This window comes from Sinohyriopsis cumingii, chromosome 7 (genome assembly GCF_028554795.1).
Source record: "Sinohyriopsis cumingii isolate HCF-2022 chromosome 7, ASM2855479v2, whole genome shotgun sequence".
In the NCBI taxonomy this organism is placed as follows: domain Eukaryota; kingdom Metazoa; phylum Mollusca; class Bivalvia; order Unionida; family Unionidae; genus Sinohyriopsis; species Sinohyriopsis cumingii.
The window spans coordinates 133,477,675-133,499,137 of NC_142967.1; the positions used below are offsets into that span (position 1 = coordinate 133,477,675).

Genomic DNA, 21,463 nt, shown 5'->3' on the forward strand with positions numbered 1-21,463 from the left:
AAAACAAAATCACTTGGGAGATAACTACTGTCAATCCTTTAATTAAATTTTAGTTGCCTCCCTTGACACAATACTGACCTGAAATGCCAGGCCATTTATAATGAGCAACTATAGTAGTAAGACCCTTAAGTTTGTTACTATTATTAGTTGTTGTTGTTGTTGTACGGTTTAATGCAATTTTCTGCACAAGATAGGCTATACATGGCAGCCAGTATAACTAGGGTAGGAATAACCCTGGAAAACCCTGGGAAGAACCACCAACCCATGATAAGCTACTGCCAAGCTTTCTCACATACCCACATTAGCCGAATATTATTAGTAACACAAACTATAATTAACTGGTAAAAGAGAATGAACACTATATCACAGTCAAGAAATTATTAACCTCCCCCAGCTAGAACACCCTCTCCCCCAAACCTATGTAGCAGTTTAGGTATATGGAGCCATGTACTCATAAATTCCTTTCCAGCCATGGCTTTCTCTTTTGCTACACAGTAGAAAGAAATATAAAAATAACGATCTCACAGTTCCTAAATACTGCTGGTTCTGATATGAGACACAAATCCATACAAACCAAAACATCCGCAAAATAATTAAATTGCTAATCAAAATGAAGAGGAAAAAAACACGATGAAAAAGTTGGCATTAAGGGAGGTTCTGTGAATCAGCATAAATTCAAACACACAGAAAGTAATCACAACATACAAATTCTGAATATTTGCATCACTCACAACATCAACATCTTTATTCATTATCATTCACGTGCTCTTGAAATGATCGCAAAGTTTAAGTAACCACCCTCCTTAAAATTGACCAACTGCAAGAATATTGAGCAGAGATGAACTGTTGCAAGCTTACTGAAACCTGCAACTTTCATAAACATTAGGTTGCATTCAATTTGTAAATACAAGGATTGAGTCAAGCTTGGTCACATGTCTGTATGCATAAATGGTGAAATGCAACTAAAACAGATGATGCTTAATGCCAGGACAAAACATCAGGATAGTTACAACTTCTGTACTGTTATTTGTTTCATCTGCCATCTTCATAAAGTCATGTTATTGGGTTTTCTTGACACAATGATGAGTATGTCAGTACTGTACATATGCAGTTCATGTGTTGCATTCAAGACATTTTATTAAAAACTTTGAGTCTAATGTAAAGACTCTTATCAAAAACTGAATGCAGCTTCATATGGTCCAACCTGATTAGACTTCTAGATCAACTGCCAAAATCAAGTACTTATGAAGTAACATTTTCAAATGAAATGCTTACATTATCTAGTTTTTAAAAGTGTTTGATCAACTAACTATACATGTAGAGATTGTACAATGGAAGACAATCATGAAGTTTTCAGTATTTAATGGCTCTGCTATTACATGCAGTTCTAATGCAACAATTAAGTGCCATTATTACAACACATGACTACAGGTAATGTGTAATTATTATAACACATGACTGCAGGTTATGTGCCAATATTTCAGCATTTGACTGCAGGTACTGTGCCAATTTTTATAACACATTACTACAGGTAATGTGCCAGTAATGAATATAAACAACTGTAAGGTTTAGCTTTCTACCACATTTGGTGAAATATATGGACTCTATCTACAGATCATGTTCTCATAAATAACCGAGAGCAAGAACTCCCTCCCCTGAAAGAAATCACAGACCCATTGGAAAGCAAGAACTCCCTCCCCTGAAAGAAATCACAGACCCACTGGAGAGCAAGAACTCCCTCCCCTGAAAGAAATCACAGACCCATTGGAAAGCAAGAACTCCCTCCCCTGAAAGAAATTACAGACCCATTGGACAGCAAGAACTCCCTCCCCTGAAAGAAATAGCAGACCCATTGGAAAGCATGAACTGCCTCCCCATAAAGAAATCACAGACCCATTGGAGAGCAAGAACTCCCTCCCCTGAAAGAAATCACAGACATATTGGAGTTCAGACTGAGTTTATTCCTTCAAAAACGAAAAATCAGAACTGATGATTTATAGAGATTCATAAGAGTAATAAATTCATTGCAAACAGATTTTTGCAACATACACACAAACGATCGTAATTCTTGAATTATTACAGTTGATCTTACATTTCTTCTGCATGAATTCATGTAAACTCAAATGCCTTGTGTAATGTAATCTTGCCAGTATTGCAAAATATTCAAATTATTATGATCAGTTTAATAACTGACAATCTTCATGATATTTTATCAACATTTATATCTTTCATACTACTTACATTTAATCTTGCCAACATCCCAATCACTGCAGTGCTGTTGATGATGTGTGATGTACATGTCTAAAATGTTCAACTGTCAATTCCCAAATGGGAATACCTCAGGAGAAAATTCCTATCATTGGTATGTGTTGTTCTTGCAAGAATTATGTGTGAAGTTAATTAATAACTCTCCAGTGAACATGATATCAATACTTATCAGTACTGACGATTTTTCAGTTTTGAGGGGAAAAAATGAATCCAAACTGTAGTAGAGTATGACTGTTTGATTTCATAACTTTCATTCCTAGTCCCTATTTATCATGGTGTACTTTATTTGAAGTTGTTAATGTTGGCATTTTGGTGACTGAACAACAAAGTATTGTGGTTGAGATAAACATCACTCAGAATAGTGAGGGAATGCAGATGTCCTGCTTAATTCAAGTTAAGAAAAATATCAGTCCACATCAGAGCCTTGTGTGATCTAAAACAAAGAAATGTTTCAGAGATACCTGGGTGGGATAGAGCTCGCTGAACCAAGCCGTATCTTTGTTGGTGTGGGCAGCATTGATCTCTTATTCACACCTGATGCTGGAGTTGAGGATTCTGTACTGCTTGTGCTAAAAGGAAAAGCAAATAAATATTATATAAAATTAGCAATCATCAACAATGTATCCTGCCAATACCATAAAACATTCAACTTATTTGGAAGGGGTTATCTATGTATTTGTCCAATGATAATGATAAGCAACGTTTGAATGTGAACTCACTCTTGATAATAAGCCCACACTCATTTTTAAAAAGTGTTTCTTAATATTTACTATGGATATCTATCTCTGATAATTAAAGCCCTGTGACCTGATACTTAGTGACATTTAATAGGCTGAACCCCTTGGTTTATCAAGAGAGGAAATACTGTATGTTTTGAGTCATGTTGACAAATGTTTCCACATTAGTATGTCCTCTTTACTAGCCAGGGGTCAGCGATCCAATTCAGTTAACATCGACCCTAGGTATATGTAACTAGTCAAAACAGTGTCTGGTACTCAACTATCCGACTGCATGTAGCTTAAAGAAACTAATTAAACCAGATTCCTTGTAATATTTTAATAGGATGATTGTTGGGAAGAACCACATAAGCCTCTGTAGATAACGACACATTGCATGTAATTTTTCCAATTCGAATCTTTCATACTGATTAGACTTCTAGATCAATGTCAATGCATGTGGACATTAACGAAGTCACCACATCTAAACCTTACAAAGATAAGAAACAAGTTCTCTGATTGGTCTATTTTGTTTGCAATTTACATAACTCTTCATCTGCAAGAGGGCACTTTATCAGTTTAGTCTAACTACATATGCCAAGGGCCAATGTCAAGAAAAATGGACGAGTGACCTTTGGGTAGTGAATATGGTGTAACTATTGCTGCATGCAAAATATCTCATCATATGAAAATTGAAGCAGCTCAATTAAGATTTCCAGCTATATCGGACATATGTACGTACATTTGAGAACCAGAAAGGTCAAATCAGGAGATTTTCAATCAGATCAATTTTTAGTATATGATTAGTAGCATACACTCAGGCAAGTACAAATTTCAAAACCAAAATAAAACCATCAAAACTGTCTTTGTACAGTAAAGCATACACAATTCAAGACCATAATAAAACCATCAAAACTGTCTTTGTATAGTAAAGCATATACAATTCAAAACCATAATAATACCATCAAAACTGTCTTTGTATAGTAAAGCATATACAATTCAAGACCATAATAAAACCATCAAAACTGTCTTTGTACAGTAAAGCATATACAATTCAAGACCATAATAAAACCATCAAAACTGTCTTTGTATAGTAAAGCATATACAATTCAAAACCATAATAATACCATCAAAACTGTCTTTGTACAGTAAAGCATATACAATTCAAGATCATAATAAAACCATCAAAACTGTCTTTGTACAGTAAAGCATATACAATTCAAGACCATAATAAAACCATCAAAACTGTCTTTGTACAGTAAAGCATATACAATTCAAGACTATAATAAAACCATCAAAACTGTCTTTGTACAGTAAAGCATATACAATTCAAGATCATAATAAAACCATCAAAACTGTCTTTGTACAGTAAAGCATATACAATTCAAGACCGTAATAAAACCATCAAAACTGTCTTTGTACAGTAAAGCATATACAATTCAAAACCATAATAATACCATCAAAACTGTCTTTGTACAGTAAAGCATATACAATTCAAGACTATAATAAAACCATCAAAACTGTCTTTGTACAGTAAAGCATATACAATTCAAGACCATAATAATACCATCAAAACTGTCTTTGTATAGTAAAGCATATACAATTCAAAACCATAATAATACCATCAAAACTGTCTTTGTACAGTAAAGCATATACAATTCAAGACTATAATAAAACCATCAAAACTGTCTTTGTACAGTAAAGCATATACAATTCAAGATCATAATAAAACCATCAAAACTGTCTTTGTACAGTAAAGCATATACAATTCAAGACCATAATAAAACCATCAAAACTGTCTTTCTACAGTAAAGTGTACACAATTCAGGACCATAATAAAACCATCATAACTGTCTTTGTACAGTTGTTGTTCTTGTAGGGTTTAACACCATTTTTCAGCACATGATAGGCTATACATGGCATCCAGTATAAATGGTGGAGGAAGAATCAAGGAAAACCACCGACCCATGAGAAGCTACTGGCAAGCTTTCTCACATACCCACACTGGCCGAACCCGCAGAGGTGAGATGGCAACGATCCGTAACGGTGAGCACTTTAGACCACTCGGGGGCCTGTCCTTGTACAGTAAAGCATATACAATTCAAGACCATTATAAAACCATCGTAACTGTCTTTGTACAGTAAAGCATATACAATTCAAGACCATTATAAAACCATCGTAACTGTTTTTGTACAGTAAAGCATATACAATTCTAGACCATAATAAAACCATCATAAACGTCTTTGTACAGCAAAGCATATACAATATCATCCTTACTTTCCATAAGGGACTTATTTCAGCAGTGTCCTCTTTGTCCCTATTTCTATTTACCATTTATACTTGCTTATAAGTTTAATCTAACTGCCAACACCAATGATCCTGATCTGCTGTAACTTCCTGTGCCCACAGAACAGGGTCTATGTTGTTTCTTTTACTGATTACTGTAATACTCTGCACAGACACAGATCTGCTGGCACATTAAGTGATGGCAAATATATACAGTAACAATGTCAGCATCACTATTTATTCTGAGAAAAGTGTATGGTCATATCTCCACTATCCTCAGTAAAAGTACACACACACACACAAAATGAGTGAGAGAGAATTACATATATAGACCAAACAGAATGGAAAAGCTGTCCCTGGATTCTCCAGGAGAATGCTCTGATAATACTAGATGGAATTAATATTTAATACAAATAAAACTATCATCCTGTAGAATCCAGGGACAGCACTTTCTGCATTCAACTCTCAGAGTTTTTGTCCAAGACAAACACAAACAAAAAGAGACAAACAACAAACGCCAAAAAGCAAATGTTGAATTTACCAAACTTTACAAATATCATAAAAGTTTTATTTACAAATTATGGATATCACAACTTACTGGTTTTAATTGCTGTGATAAAATGACAATCTAGTCAGTTTTGACTTCCAAAAACACCATGGCCATAACTGATGCCACTTTCATTTATCACAAAACTAGACATTATTAGAAGACTTTCGCTAATATGACCAACATGACAGCTGTATTTGGTATATAATTAAATATTGTTACGTGTTTAGGCTCTCATAAACAGTAACAAGAAAAAGTAAAGACAACAAGCTATGTAAAATTTAACAAATAATTTATTTCCCTAGTAAAACAAGGTAAAAATGAGGAAAAGAACTTACAGTTTTAACAATCAAATCCAAAAATAATCTGAGAATAATCAAAGAATTAAAATTTAGAAGTCCTAGTAATAAAATGTTCTAAGGAATTTTGAGTTCGAGTCACGACAAACATCCAAAATGGAACATGATGACGTAACTGTAGTCAGTATAGTACTGAAGTGTCAACAGTTCTTTGTTGAACCATAGAAAATATTCTGGTGTTTGAATTCAGAATAAAATTTCAGTAAATGTCTTTGTCTATGGATTCTGTATGAGCATTTAAATATTCCCAGGGAAAAGAATTAATAATTCCATAAAATATAACTTAAATTCAAACTGGTCACAACAAAACAAACACCTTGATGTTTAAGTGCTTAGAACCACAGTTGACTAAATTCTCTATAGAAAAATGTTATACACTAATTTATGACGCAAAACAGATTCCCGTATGAAGGTCACATGATGACTTTCTAGAACAAGATAGAAGCTTTACATGCTTAACATCACATACTCCCAGTATGGCCTTGATTTAACTCTAAATCACACACTAAGAATGAATATAAAAAAAATTTTAAAAGTTGTTTACTGATTCCGAATCAAGGTCAGCATTTGATACAAAGTTCTAATATTAGGTTTTCGAAAAACTGAACTGAATTTCTAGAAAATATCAAATCCAGTAAATAAAATTACATTACAATAGTAATGGAATTTAAAAAAATGTAAACTAACAAACAATTAACTTAAATCAAATATAATTTAATCAAATATACATAACACTTATGCCCATAAAGAAAAAGAAAGATTTGGAGAAAATTCTATGTCAATACGCCACCATCGATTCTTCTGGAGTAGCAATAAAGATTTTTAAGATTGCTACCATGGTGGCTGTATTGGATGTCAGATTGGCAACATGGTGGCTGTATTGGATGTCAGATTGCTACCATGGTGGCTGTATTGGATGTCAGAATGGCAACATTTTCATTCAAGATCAACCAGACACCATAAGAAGTCTTCTGGTAAGACTTTCATGATGATACTGATTTCCATTTAGAAGGAGTATCAGTAACAAGATTTATAAAGTGGCTTGCATGGAGGCCATATAAGTCAGATCAGCACCATTTTCATTCAGGACCAACTAGATATGATTAGTTTCCTGGTTAAAACCCAGTCTCAATATGACTTTCCAAGGCGTAGCAATAAGAAGAAACATTTGCAACGGTATGATATTTATTCAATGTTGATACCCTGAGTATTCGATTTAGAATGTTTTTATTACTTTTGTTTCCATCTCCGTGTAATCCTCGATGCCTGCATTTTAGTTTGACATTTTTTTCTTGAACATTCTCAGTGTATTTGGGTGCTTAAGATGATGTGATTTCTCAATGAGAAGTAACAGTTAGGACCACTGCAGGGAATGAATAAGGTTAATGCTAGGAATAGTGAATCAGATACATGTGGCTAGAAAGTCAGGTACATTTGGTATTAAAGGTATGCAGTTGATAAGATGACACTAATTTTAATGAGTCAGCAAAATCTGGTGACTGGGATGAGGAGTAATTTATATCCACTGTTATGTTCTGGGTGTGAGATATATTTGTTGCTAGGACCAGTCAATGGGTTGCTTCTGGTACCAGGACTGAGGAATAAGGAGCTAGGACCAGGGAGTCGTATGTATTCAGTACATGGTTCTGTGAACCAGATACATACTGTAATGTGTTATGGAGTCAGTTAATATGGTGATATGACCAGAGAATCAACAAGATTAAGCATCAGAACACAAAATAAGTTATATGCAGCACTAGGGCCAAGGGGTCAGCCAAATCTGATGCCTTGATCAAAGAGTCAGTTCACATTTAGTATTATGAATGAGGAGTAAATTACTAGGGCCTGGGAATCAGATAGATCCAGTACTTAAGCTAGGGAGTAAGAAACCTCCAGTATTAGAGCTTTGGAGTCAATTTCATATGGTTCTTGAGGGCTGTTGAATGAGTTGTATGGTGTAAGGGTCAAAAACATTCAGTGCTTCGGACAGGGAATAAATTACATCTGATGCTAAGGTCAGTAAGTCATATACATCCATTGCTATAACTCAAGAGTCTGATACATTGGTTGTTAGGACCAAGAAGTTGAATACTTTCAATTTTTATGGTTAGGCAGTCATACATTTATATATCTGGTACAATGACTAATGAATAAGTTCAATCTGGTTAGTGATAAAAGAAGATATCTATCCAGTTTCAAGGGCTGGACATCAAATTTATCAGGTACTTGGTCCAGGAACAAAAACGGCTAGAGAGTTAGATATGTCTGTTGTAAGGGTCAAGGATTCAGGTACAGATGGTGTTAGTATCATCTGTGATATGGGCCTGGTAGTAAGATAAATACAAAAGAGTCAGGTAAAAAAAGATTTTAAAAAAACACAAAACAAAACAATAAAGTGAAAAAATATGTGTACTATCCCTTTACTTTTGATTTTTATACACATTCTAAGATAAAGTCTATCATGGCATATTTGTCCATCCCTTGGTTTGTTTTATTTTGCAAAATATCTTTAGATATAAGTATTTTTACCAAACTTTACAGATGCCTTACAGTTAAGGAAGCTTCCTACAGATTTTGGTATTAAAAGGCAAAAGGTCAAGGTCACTGCAACTAAAAATAAAAAAACAACTTCTAATCCATAGCATCAGTGGTAATGTATATTTCTAGTCTAAACATAGTCGATCACTTTGCACATTCCTTGTCCAAAACACTGTGGACTGCTTGTACATTCCAAGTTCAAACATTGTGGATTGCTTGCACATTTAGCAAGAAACATTGATTTGGGTGTCAAAAGGTCAAAGGTTAAGGTCACTATGATACAAACAGAGGAAGGATTCTGCATAACACATTTTAAAAACTTTTATCACAGAAATCGAGGAAGGCTTGCTGAAATTTTGTACAATATCGTACAGTACCTCAACATATGCATGTCTGAGTAGCTGACAAAATGAATACAGACTGATATGAAGAACTGATCTTGAAATGGTGGGAATAAAAAAGCCTGGCAAAGAGATATGCTGTGGCAGCTGGTTCAGGCTCATTTGGACAGGATTTGAACCCATTAACAACTGGTATTGAATCCAAGTTAATGACTAAGCTACCATATGGAGGAAGGAAATATATAACTGCAATATACATGTACAATGTTACCATTAAGATGAATCAATGAAGTTTCATCAGTGTAGGGTTAATCATTAAGTCAGATTCATCTAGAGTAAAGATGCTGAGGATGCAACAAATTACTGAAATTCAAACATCTAGAGGTGTATGGTATTACTGGTATACTGGTTTACCACAGTAATTTTTCCAGTGGTATGTACAATGGTACTTTTTCACTGTACCAGTATGTTAGTACTTTCCATCAGTAAGGAACTTATGGAAGTTCATGAGTTATCTTGCTATGAAAATGAAGTCATTTTTTTTAGTTATTTAATAGCAAATGTTCTTGTGTGAAGTACATGCATTCCTTTGTAAGACTGCAAATCAGCCTAGGATTTTCAGGATAACACTTGTTTTCTGTTTGAATATTACATAATATCTGAAGTCCACTAAATATTTTCCATTTATTAAGCATGCTGTATGTTTACTTGCTCTCCCTGATAAATACCTTGCCCAGGTGTTGACATGCCACTCAAAGTTTCCCTTTCTATTATATCAAAAGTGTAGCTAAGCTTCAGTGTATGCTTGTGTAGGCTTCAGTGACAAACCTTTTTATTTTTATCAACAAGCTCTCTAAATATATGCACAACGTCTTTCACAGGGTGTCTGCAACAGTGTAAGCTTTATCATTCCACTTTAGTTATAGCTTTTAGATTACAGCTTGTATGACTAAAAACATGCACAAAGGAAATTCATCTAGTATTAGATAATTTTGGTCGGGGAGTGCAATTTTCTTTTTAGCTGGGATATTTTATTTCTTTTATCTCAAAATAATTTTTTTTCTTCTTCAAATAATGTAACAGCAGTAATATGCTGTTATATCAGTGCAATATATTTTTCAGTTATTGACAGACAGATTTGATTTTTTATGTTGTTGTTGTTGTTGTTGTAGGTTTTAACGCCATTTTTTAGCACATGATAGGCTATACATGGCGACCAGTATTAATGGTTGAGGAAGAACCCAAGAAAACCCTGGAAAGAACCACCGACCCACGAGAAGCTACTGGCAATCTTTCTCACATACCCACATTGGCTGAATCCAAGACTCGAACCCATGCAAACAGAGGTGAGATAGCAGTGATCCGTAATGGAGAGCACTTTAGACCACTCGGGGCCCCCCATTTTTGAAAAAAGTGTCAGGGGCCTGCCCCAGAACATTAAATTGTTGTACCCTAACATAATTCTAGTATACTATACACATCGCAGTCCATTCAAAAATACTGCAGTAGGCAGTGGTACAAATTTTTTTTCATGGTACCAGCTCTACAAATATCAGATGTGAAAATCAGGTCAGTGGCCTATTCTTGGTTTTGAAAAGCTAGTCTGCTTGAGATGCATCCAATATCAACTTTCTTAAGTGAAGGTGAAATAGGGTTCAAGAAATTGAACAAATAAATGAAATTAAAAAGTCATTCTAGCATGAAAATGAGGTCACAGCAACCTAGTGTGGCTTGCTTGATTACCAGTAACTCTCCTTGTGATACAGCTAAATAATGTTTTTATGTGTTAAACTTAGATTATTGTGACCTATTTTTGGCATGACTTTGTTACTCAAGATGCATCCTCATACAAGTTTTCATGAGGGTAGATGAAATTGGACTTGTATGTTACAAGCATAAGAAACAAATAACTGAAAATACAACTGTCCAAATGAGGTCACAATGGCTTTTTTATATGAACAATAACCAAAAAACTAATACAAAAGTGTCTGAAGTGTGTAAATTGAGTCACAGTAGCTTTCTGGTTATGATTGAATTACTCTCCCCATATTGCATCCACATACTAATTTTCACAAGTTTTGGTCAAATAGGGTCAAAGCTACTTAATTGACATCAGTATTACTTCAGATGTCTTCCCAAATAAACTAAAGTGTGCTAAAATTACTGTTATTTTTAAACACTGATGTGATCCTGGAAATTACAGACCCATTTCTATATTACCAGCTTTATCAAAAGTTCTGTAAAAACATGTAGCAAAACAGATTTATAATTACTTTGATACCTTTTCCCTTTTCCACAAGGAGCTGTCAGGTTCACACAAAAAGCATTTGTGTCAATTAACAACTCTCACAAATTTAACTGATCAGTGACTGAAGAAATGAATAGTGTTACGTATATCTGATTTAATTCATATTTATTTCAATTTATTTGTCAGTTTTAAATTTTTTATTCTATTATATGCTATTATAATGTAAATTTATTCACTAGAGATGATACTTTTTCAGAAAATTGTTTGACCTTGACTGTTAGTATATAAACACCAGGTGTTGATCTAAAGATTCTAAAATCTGACCTTGTTTCAGAACTTGTAGCTACTTTGATAAACAAGTTCTATTTTATTTCAAAATGATTGGTTGTTTCCAAGGCCATGATGGGACTACATGATTTAAGATGTAAACAATTTTTTATATTTTTTATTTGTTGGAGTAAAATGATTTGTTGTCGTCAGGGTCATTTTTGGTGTACGTGACATAAACACGATCACGTGACCCCCCCCCCTTTTCGATTTTGCAATTCTGGTTTTTTCCATTATGCACATTTGTTAGTTTTAATTAAGATGCTTTGAGAGAGATTTCTCAGTTTTGGGCTTTTTACACTGATGTCAAGTTATTTTGTTGTAGCCAGATTTATAATTCTAATTTTCTTTAGATCAGTTGGATTTCAAAAGGATTAATTCTTTTTTCTCTGGAAATATTTTGAGGAGTGCTCACACAGAAATTTTGGAAAGACATTGCTTACAAATTTAATTTGGATTTCCAACACCGGAGTGCCATTATTTGTATTTCTACAAGGAACTATAGATAAGCACAGTACTGACTACAGCATATGTCATCGTCATCCATCTTGGATTTTCCATCAGGATTGGAACTTGAAATTATTAGAACATTTATTACTAGGACTTTTGCAATTTAATTCATGGATTATTCTTAGTTATTTTTGGATTTGATTATTGAAATCGTAAGTTCTTCTCCTTTTTCATTTTTACAGAATTTTCCAGGAAAATAAATTATTTGTTAAATTGTAAAAAGCTTGTTGTTTTCACTCTTTCTGTGTTACTGTTTATTCAAGCCTAAACATATAACAATAGTGGCAACCAGGCATATTTCTAGATCTTGTTAAAGACTTAGATCTAATTTTCCATATTCTCCTAAGTAAGCTACAATGTTATAGATTGGTTTAATTCATATTTATGTCATAGGAAGCAACAAGTCTCTATCTGAAATGACCACACTATCCCATGTTATAAAAGGCAGTGTTTCACAACGCTCTCTATTGGGTCCCCTTCTCTTTATGTAATTTCTCATTTACCTTCCACTCTGTACTCAACATACAAATTACTGACATGTCTGCAGATGATACAACAATTTCTTTGTCAAGTAGCATTGTCTATACCATAGAATACCTACATCAAAGAATGCAAACTAAGTTCAGACCTTACGTTAATTGAGGAGTGTTCAAAGCAAAATAAGATGATAGTAAGTGAATCTAAGACAAAATGTGTGTTTATGGGAACATCTAAAATACTTTTTAAGTTAAAGAAGAAAGATATGTAACTACAATAGTAAGTTAGTTGAAAATATAATCAATGAGAAGCCTAAGGAGTAATAATTGGCAGATTAAGTCTTATGTGCAAAAAAACAAGTAGAAAATGTCTGTAGGACCAATCACATCTAAAATTTAATTGCTTAGTAGAATAAAAAATGTACTTGACAGGGACTAAAAAATTGTTTACTATAATGGCTATCTATTCCCAATAATTGATTAATGTTCAACAATATTTGGAAATAAATTACTCTAAGCCACATGGATAATTAATCTCTACTGAACTTTTGAGGAAGTTGAAAAGCTGTAGAAACCAGATGAACTTATCTGCTGTATGTATTCTATTCACTGTCCCAGTCAATATTTTGAAACAGCATGGAAGTTACGAGATGATGGATATATTTGTATGCTATTTGAGTTTAATAAACAGTACAAATGCTGGTATATGCAACTTGCATTTTTTAAAATTCCAAGTTAATAAATGTTACTTTAAAATTTTTTTTTTTACATGCATATCTTTGACAAATGGTTGTCAATACATGAGGAACAGCTGATAACAATGTTTACCATGTTTTACCCTTGTAACCATGTGCTGAGATTAGGTAAATAAATGGGTGCAATTTTGTTAGGGCTAGCAAGACAGTCCCTCGAAGTCAAGATTAGAAACCTTGCATAGCAGCCAATCATATGATATACTTATGGTAAATCTACAGTGCAACACCTGTGTACGGCCTCCTCCAAAATGAAGGGGGGGGGGGGGGAAAAAAGCAATTTTAATAATGTAATATTTGCTATTATCTAGCTGAGTCTTTTCCAGAGATAATACCCTGACTGCATGATGCGCATTCATCCACCCATTGGGCGACTGGAAAGTCTTAGAATTCTAGAATGCTCCATGTCCAATCTGTAGCTGCTTTGCCCATGCACACTATCATTCATTCTTTTTCAGGACATAGCCTAAACTAGTGTGGCATCAGTGCAGGGTGGGAGAAACAGTTGATGCAAGACTGAGAGTAAAAATCCCCTAAGTGTCCTAACTTAGGGGGAGGGATGTCAATACATGTACAAGCAAAAACAAACCTTGGTGCCTGAATTGGCAGTCAAATTTAAAAAAATTGGGCGTCTCTGGCACATATGTGAGTAAAGCGAAACAATGGGAAGAAATTTGGAAGTAGCAATGGGTAAGTATTATAAAATTAAAATTAGTTTAATCCCCCAACCCCCGATGCAACTGTTGCTACTGCATAAGCTGAATAGCTGTGAAAATCGGACCCCTAAAAATATGCCTTCAATTTGGTGAGCCAGTAAGAAAAGGTAACAGAAGATGGTAGTGTGAGAGTAACCAATGGTTTCCATCATCCAGAGATGAATGAGTTAGAAAGGCCCATGAGGCAGCACTGGCTCAAACTTCATGAAAGGTAAGGGACTGATAACTTAGCATAAGCTATCTTGATAGTTACTGCAACCGACCGCAAATCTGTGGAAGTGGAATTACCAGCTTACCCCCTTAAGGGGGAGGAAAAGACACGTCCTCTTCCTAGAGAAGCTGCCAAATAAAAGCAAAAGCCCTAACTGGACATAAAAGTCAATCCTGATCACCCCCAGCACAAGATACAACTGTGACTGGGGATCTCAATCAGGAGTTGAGCAACCAATGGAAGCTGGGTTTTTTTTGCTTAAGGCCTGGTAGGCAAAGGAGAAACACTGACTCATTATTTCTATTTAATCTTATGCAGAAAGCAATGTGGATAATGCATGAAATTTCCTCCTCCATCTGACAGATGACAAGGACAGCAAGAAAACAGTCTTGAGGGAAAGGTTCTTGAAGGAAGCGTCACTCAAAGGTTAGGGTGTTTAAATTAGAGGCCACAAAACAAAAGAGTGATTCCAGCTAGGCATTAGTGAGTGAGACACCAGTCTTTGCAGCTTGAAATAAATGATCAGGTCTGCCATTGAATCCAGATTGATGGCCAGCCTTTGGAAAATTTTAATGTGTTGGATAGGGATGTCCTATAGCTCTTACTAGTAGAAACCTAGCATTGTTTCTCTTCAAAACTGGAATGAAGGACAGGGCACATACTCAAGGTAACTACAGTGTGGAATAGGGGTGTGGTAGACTTCTAGAACTTTCCAGTCACCCTATGGGTGGATGAATTCTCATAATATGGTCAGGGTATTTTCCACACAAAAAAAGAATCAGCTAGCCAATATATTATGGACATTACAACTTGGTGGTGCAGGTGATGGGGATGCATCTTGATAAGTAGTAAACAATTATTGCAATAAGAGGTCCACTATTTCACGCTTCATTGGTTTTGTTGAAATGTTGTGTTTAAAGTTCATTTTCTTAGATGCTTTTTATATTAGAACCATGAAACTTGAGAACTGAATGCATTTTGTGAGTACAAGCCTACAATGAAAGAAAGACATTGTTATCTGCATGTTAGGGTCTAAGTTAAGAATTTGTGTTAAGCTCACATCCACAGATTTTTCCATATACAGCTAAGCCTGAACAAAGGTCCTCTCTGACCACAACAGCTAAAAGCAGGAATAAACGTTTATTCAATGGCAAACTTTACAGATAAAGTTTAGGTCACAGTGATCTTCATTTGTTGTATAGGTGTAGAACTAATAAAGATGCAGTCTATCATCTGGTTTAACAATTATAATTTTGAGAGCATGAACAGTGTCTCAAAAATAAATGTACACTGTAAAAAAACAAAAGTTAGCAAAAATCGCTGAAGCATGAAATACACAACACAGTGACCCATTTTTGTGACAAGGTGTAGTACTCATAAAGAATCACCTCTCTCCAAGTTTCATGATTCCTGGAATAACAGTACATAGTGCAAAAGATCTATATGGTCAGGAGCTAAATGCAAACTCTTCATCAAAAAACTACAGATAATGGGGTTGGTGCTGAATCTGTTGAATATGACCTAGGAGAAAGAATGGCTGTCATGACATGTAAGCATAAGTGCCTTTATATGTGCATATAATGTTGTTGTTGTTGTTGTTGTAGGGTTTAACGCCATTTTTCAGCACAAGATAGGCTATACATGGCAGCCAGTATTAATGGTGGAGGAAGAACCCAGGAAATCCCCGGAAAGAACCACCGACCCTCGAGAAGCTACTGGCAAGCTTTCTCACATACCCACATTGGGTGCATATAATGATGCTAGGGGTAATAAAGTACAATAGCATAAGTGAGAGCCTGAATTTAATTTACACCCAAATAAATGAAAGTTCTGACTTTCAGATGTTAAAATCAAGTGCACTGATAGTTTTTTCTAAAGATGATAAAAGTCTATTCTAGTATGCATTCAAAAAATCTGAGGGTTTGTAATGAGTGATTAAATAAATTAATCAACTAGGCATGAATATAATACAACTATTGTTCTTTGAATACATTCTGAATAAAGAAAGATATTTTAACAATGGAATAAAAAACAAAACAAATACTACATTAAGATTCTGATCTTTTATTACACATATAAATTATTCCTCTAATTGAATGTTTCCTTCATTAAATTAATCTGTGATCGATGTAGTTTATCTGTCACAGTACAGCTATGAATACACTCAGTGCAACAAGTATAGTATTTACAGTTTATCTGTCACAGTACACCTATGAATATATGCAGTACAACAAGTATGGTATTTACAGTTTATCTGTCACAGTACACCTATGAATACATTCACTGCAACAAATATAGTAATTGCAGTTTATCTGTCACAGTACAGCTATGAATACACTCAGTGCAACAAGTATAGTAATTACAGTTTATCTGTCACAGTACAGCCATGAATACACTCAGTGCAATAAGTATAGTAATTACAGTTTATCTGTCACAGTACAGCCATGAATACACTCAGTGCAATAAGTATAGTAATTACAGTTTATCTGTCACGGTACAGCTATGAATACACTCAGTGCAATAAGTATAGTAATTACAGTTTATCTGTCACAGTACAGCCATGAATACACTCAGTGCAATAAGTATAGTAATTACAGTTTATCTGTCACGGTACAGCTATGAATACACTCAGTGCAATAAGTATAGTAATTACAGTTTATCTGTCACAGTACAGCCATGAATACACTCAGTGCAATAAGTATAGTAATTACAGTTTATCTGTCACGGTACAGCTATGAATACACTCTGTAATAAATCTAAATATAGTATCTGGTAAATGAGAAAAGTGATTGCCAACAACAGATACATAAAACACATCACAGAACAAAACTAGTTTATATAATTGTAGGGCAGTGAGAGATTCTGGGTACCCATGTAAAAAGCAACCTCTGAGTCCCACATCATGTGCGTGTGTGAATTGGATTTTTAATGTAACTTTTAAAAAAATTCAGTCATATTGGTACAATGTTTGCAGTGTGGCAGTTTATAGTCCCACCCAGTCACATTATCCTGACACCAGGTCAACCAGTCCTAAGACTAACCTCTTAATGCTGAGCATCAAGTGAGGCAGCTGTTAGTACCATTTTTATAAGTCATTGATATGACTCGGCTGGGAATCGAACCCACGACCTTCTGCATCTGAGGCGGATGCTCTAACCACAAGGCCACAGGAGCGGTCCCACATCATGATACAACTTTCAGATGCAAGGAACACTAGACTCATGCTCACAGTAGAACATGTGTTGAGATGGAGCAGTCTTTTGGATTTCCGAAGAGATTTGCTTGTCTCTATCACAAGTTAAGGATGCAAATAAGACAGTGACTTCATCAGTATCTTATGTGTCTTTCATCACAACATGGTAACTTGTTCTTGTTATAGGGTTTAATGCCATTTTTCAGCACAAGATAGGCTATACATGGCGGCCAGTATAAATGGTGGAGGAAGAAACTGGGAAAACCACTGACCCACAAGAAGCTACCAGCAAGCTTTCTCACACACCCACATTTGCCGAACCCCAGACTCAAACACAGACAGAGGTGAGATGCAGTGATCTGTAACAGTGAGTGCTTTAGACCACTCAGGGCCCCCAAACATGGTAACTAAAAACCATGGTAGGTATACGAAACTGTATATCTGTAAATAGAGTATGCAAGAAGAGTTTAGATGACCATGTTGGTCAATGGAGACAAGGTGCCCCTAACTACCCAATGCAATTATTTTGTCATTATGTTTTTTCCAACTGTTTAAACACCCTGCAGCTGCAAAATACAAAACAGGTGTGAAAGCTTATCTCCTTGACTTGTAAGTGTAAGACTGTCCCAGGGTCTGCAGATCAGCTCTTCCCTCAAACCATGTGCATTTTACTGTATTGTGTGGTGGTGTGTCAGCCCTTTAGAACACAATGAGGTAGGACATGCCCTAAATAAAATAAAACCCAGATACTGTTATTTTCATTCTCCAACACTTGTTTGAGGACCTAATCAAAATACATGTAACTTTCACTGTCAGACTTCACAGGAATTGCTTGTCAATTAAACTTAAACAATTAAAATTATTTTTCAATGGAGTAACACTGCTTATTATCAACTGATTATTTTTCAAAAAGCAGCTGAATGGAATAAAAGACTGCTATCAGGTTTTGTTAGATTTATTGTTCTAAACAAATATATGTGTATGCATTCACCACTGAATGACATGAAACTTTTGATAAAAAATGAATTACATACAGATGGTCCTCGTGATTTTATTTGGCAATTTAAAATTTATTTTATAAAAACATGCAACAAGTACTCTAAGTACTAATGATGATCAAGTTACAGTTACCATTTAAATGTGCAAGAATATTTGGTTTCGTGTTTTATGGCACACCAACAAATGAGACTTTATGAACCAAATGAAAACAGTGCAAGGGTGTCTTGCCCAAGAACACACCATGGTAGCTAATCCAGTGGTAGTAATCCAAATCACACCCTTTTGATCAGGAGAAAATCAGCAAATCCAATCAGCCACTGTGCTTCTAAACTAGATTAGTTCTGGGACAAATTATAGAAACATAGTGTATATATTCGTTTTTAAGTTGGGTCTAAGTGCAAACCGCACAGACTCAGATCCGCCATCACATAATGCAGCAGAAGATCTGCATTTATGCAGTTTGTTAGCAGTAATCAAAAGAACACAGACCCTGATCTGCCAGCACATTATGCAATGGCAGGTCAGGGTCTATGTTGTTTCCAGTTAGACTGGCAAGGATTTAGAATTCAAAATGTGAGAAGGTAATAACTCCAACCAAAATATTATGTAATGCAATTCAAAATAAAAAAATCAAGGTGTATGTTTATCTTTAGTACAAGGGAGATATCACAAAATATTAACATACTAGATAAGGACATGAAGTTAAGGACCAGTCATGTGTGATGATGGGAATCCTAGATATTTAAAATTTCTAATCAATTATTATTGAAAACACATTTTTCTCTTTGCATTTAACAGCCATGTCTTTTACTGCAATTTCATAATACATACTTTAAGGCCATTTAACTACATATTTTTGATATATCTGATTAATTTCGCATTTTCTCAGTGTTTCATAAACGGAAAAAATGTCATATGTTTGTCCTTATTCTAAATTATATTTAAAAGAATTACAATCTTTTGCTAATACGGGCTGCAAAATGTTTTGTTTCATATTATACAAGTACTTATGTAAGATGTAGCATGTAAAATCTTCCATTTATTTAGTTTTTCTTTTCTATCAATATTTCCAACTTGTTTTATTTATGCTGAATTAGTTCTTTTTAGATATGAGCTTGTCTCTGTCAAGCTTGACATTTTCTGTTTGTAGTTTCAGCACATCTAACTCCATGTCCCTGGGTGATATTTCTGTTTCATTTCTCTGGACTTAAATCCACATACCTCACTCTCATTGGCAGCTTCAAATGATACATTACTGAAATAAGGAATACAATTTCAGCAGTTTTTCAAATGGTGTTATGAATATTTAAGGAGGAACTGTTAATATATAGTGATATGAAAATATCACTCCATAAAAAAATCTTCTAAGAAATGTGTTAGTGGAGTGATAAAATTGATTTTAATGATGAAATACTTAACTGTTGCTATTGCCCAGATGGTACTTTTCTGGGTGGAAAATACCCAAATACCCCGAATGTATGACAAGAATTCATTATCCTATTAGGATGAACCAAAATTCCATAAGACTGGGTTGCCCATGGGCCACATTATAGACACTTTTGCTCATTCCCCTTTATTCTTTTCCTTGGGATCAGCATAACTTTGGCAGTAGGAGGGAATCTGGAAATGGCAATATGTAAGCATCACATAATTAAAATTACTTCCATCCGCCTCCCCAAACAATATTTAATATCAGTAATACCATAACCATTGTTATTGCATAGCTGAATTCGTCAGTTTGGTGGAAGGCCAATGATCCCACAATTGGCAAATAAACACAAGGAATGCTCACTCTGACTGTGGAATAGGCTACTGTGGGATGGAATATGCATGGCCACTTTCTAAGAGATGATAACTAGGCCCAAGGAGAAAATGCTGTCACTTTGGTGGGCTAATGAGCAAAGATGTTGTTGCTCTGGGGTTTAACGCCATTTTTCAGCACACGATAGGCTATGCATGGCGGCCAGTATTAATGGTGGAGGAAGAACCTGGGAAAACCCCAGGAAGAACCACTGACCCACGAGAAGCTACTAGCAAGCTTTCTCACATACCCACATTGGCCGAATCCTAGACTCGAACCCACGCAGACAGAGGTGAGATGGCAGTGATCCGTAACGGAGAGCGCTTTAGACCACTTGGCCACTCGGGGCCCCTAATGAGCAAAGATAAAGGAGAAAGAAGTTTGAGAGTGCCAAAATGTGGCTTTCATAATATACTCTAGAGATTAATGAGTTAGACAGGCTCATGAGGCAGCAATGTCTCAAACCTCATGGACTTTAATTTTCATTGAAAAAACAGGTCCCTTTCAATAAGGGATTGGAAGCACTTTTGATAGTCAATGCAATCCACCTATAAGTTGTGAAAGCTGAAACATCAGAAAAAACACTTCCTAAACTTTCTTCTCCGTTTGAAGGCCACCCTAATTAGACATAACAATAAATCAATTTTCAGTACATTATATGCTATTCATGGCAGCCAGCATAACTGGTTAAAAAAAACAAACAGGAAAACCCTGTAAGAAGCACTGACCCATGGGAATCTACTAGCAAGCTTTCTCACGTACCCACATTGGCAAAGTCTGAGACTTGAACCCATGCAGATAGAGGTGAGATGATGATGATCGCCAAAAGCAAGTGCTTTAAACCACTTGTCCATCCAGGAAGAGAAGTCAATCAACCACTGCCCTTACAGAAGGACATATAGGATTGGCTTGTTTTCTATTACACCAATCACAAAAGATTCTTCATTTGGCATCATACACGTTAGACAGTGATCTTCTCCAGGACTGAACAATGCATTTGGTAACTTTGACTGACAATGTTTCTTTATGAAGAGATTGTTCAAGATCAGCCAACATGAAGACAGAGAATCTGTGGTCCATCATGTAGGAAATAGTCCATGTACTGCAACAGTAGGTCCCACCTGTGAGGTAAAGTCTTGGGTTGGTTCACCAGCAGATCGAGAAAATTCATTGAA

General features: G+C 35.2%; 1 protein-coding gene across 1 annotated transcript in view; it reads right to left on the minus strand.

The window, feature by feature from the left end:
• LOC149796158 (uncharacterized) overlaps window positions 1-21,463 on the minus strand; it is a 105,759-nt gene that overhangs the window by 31,581 nt on the left and 52,715 nt on the right. The window contains exon 9 of the mRNA XM_089963937.1: window positions 2,730-2,837. Coding sequence (XP_089820063.1) covers window positions 2,730-2,837 — 108 coding nt within the window. The remainder of the gene's footprint in view (window positions 1-2,729; window positions 2,838-21,463) is intronic.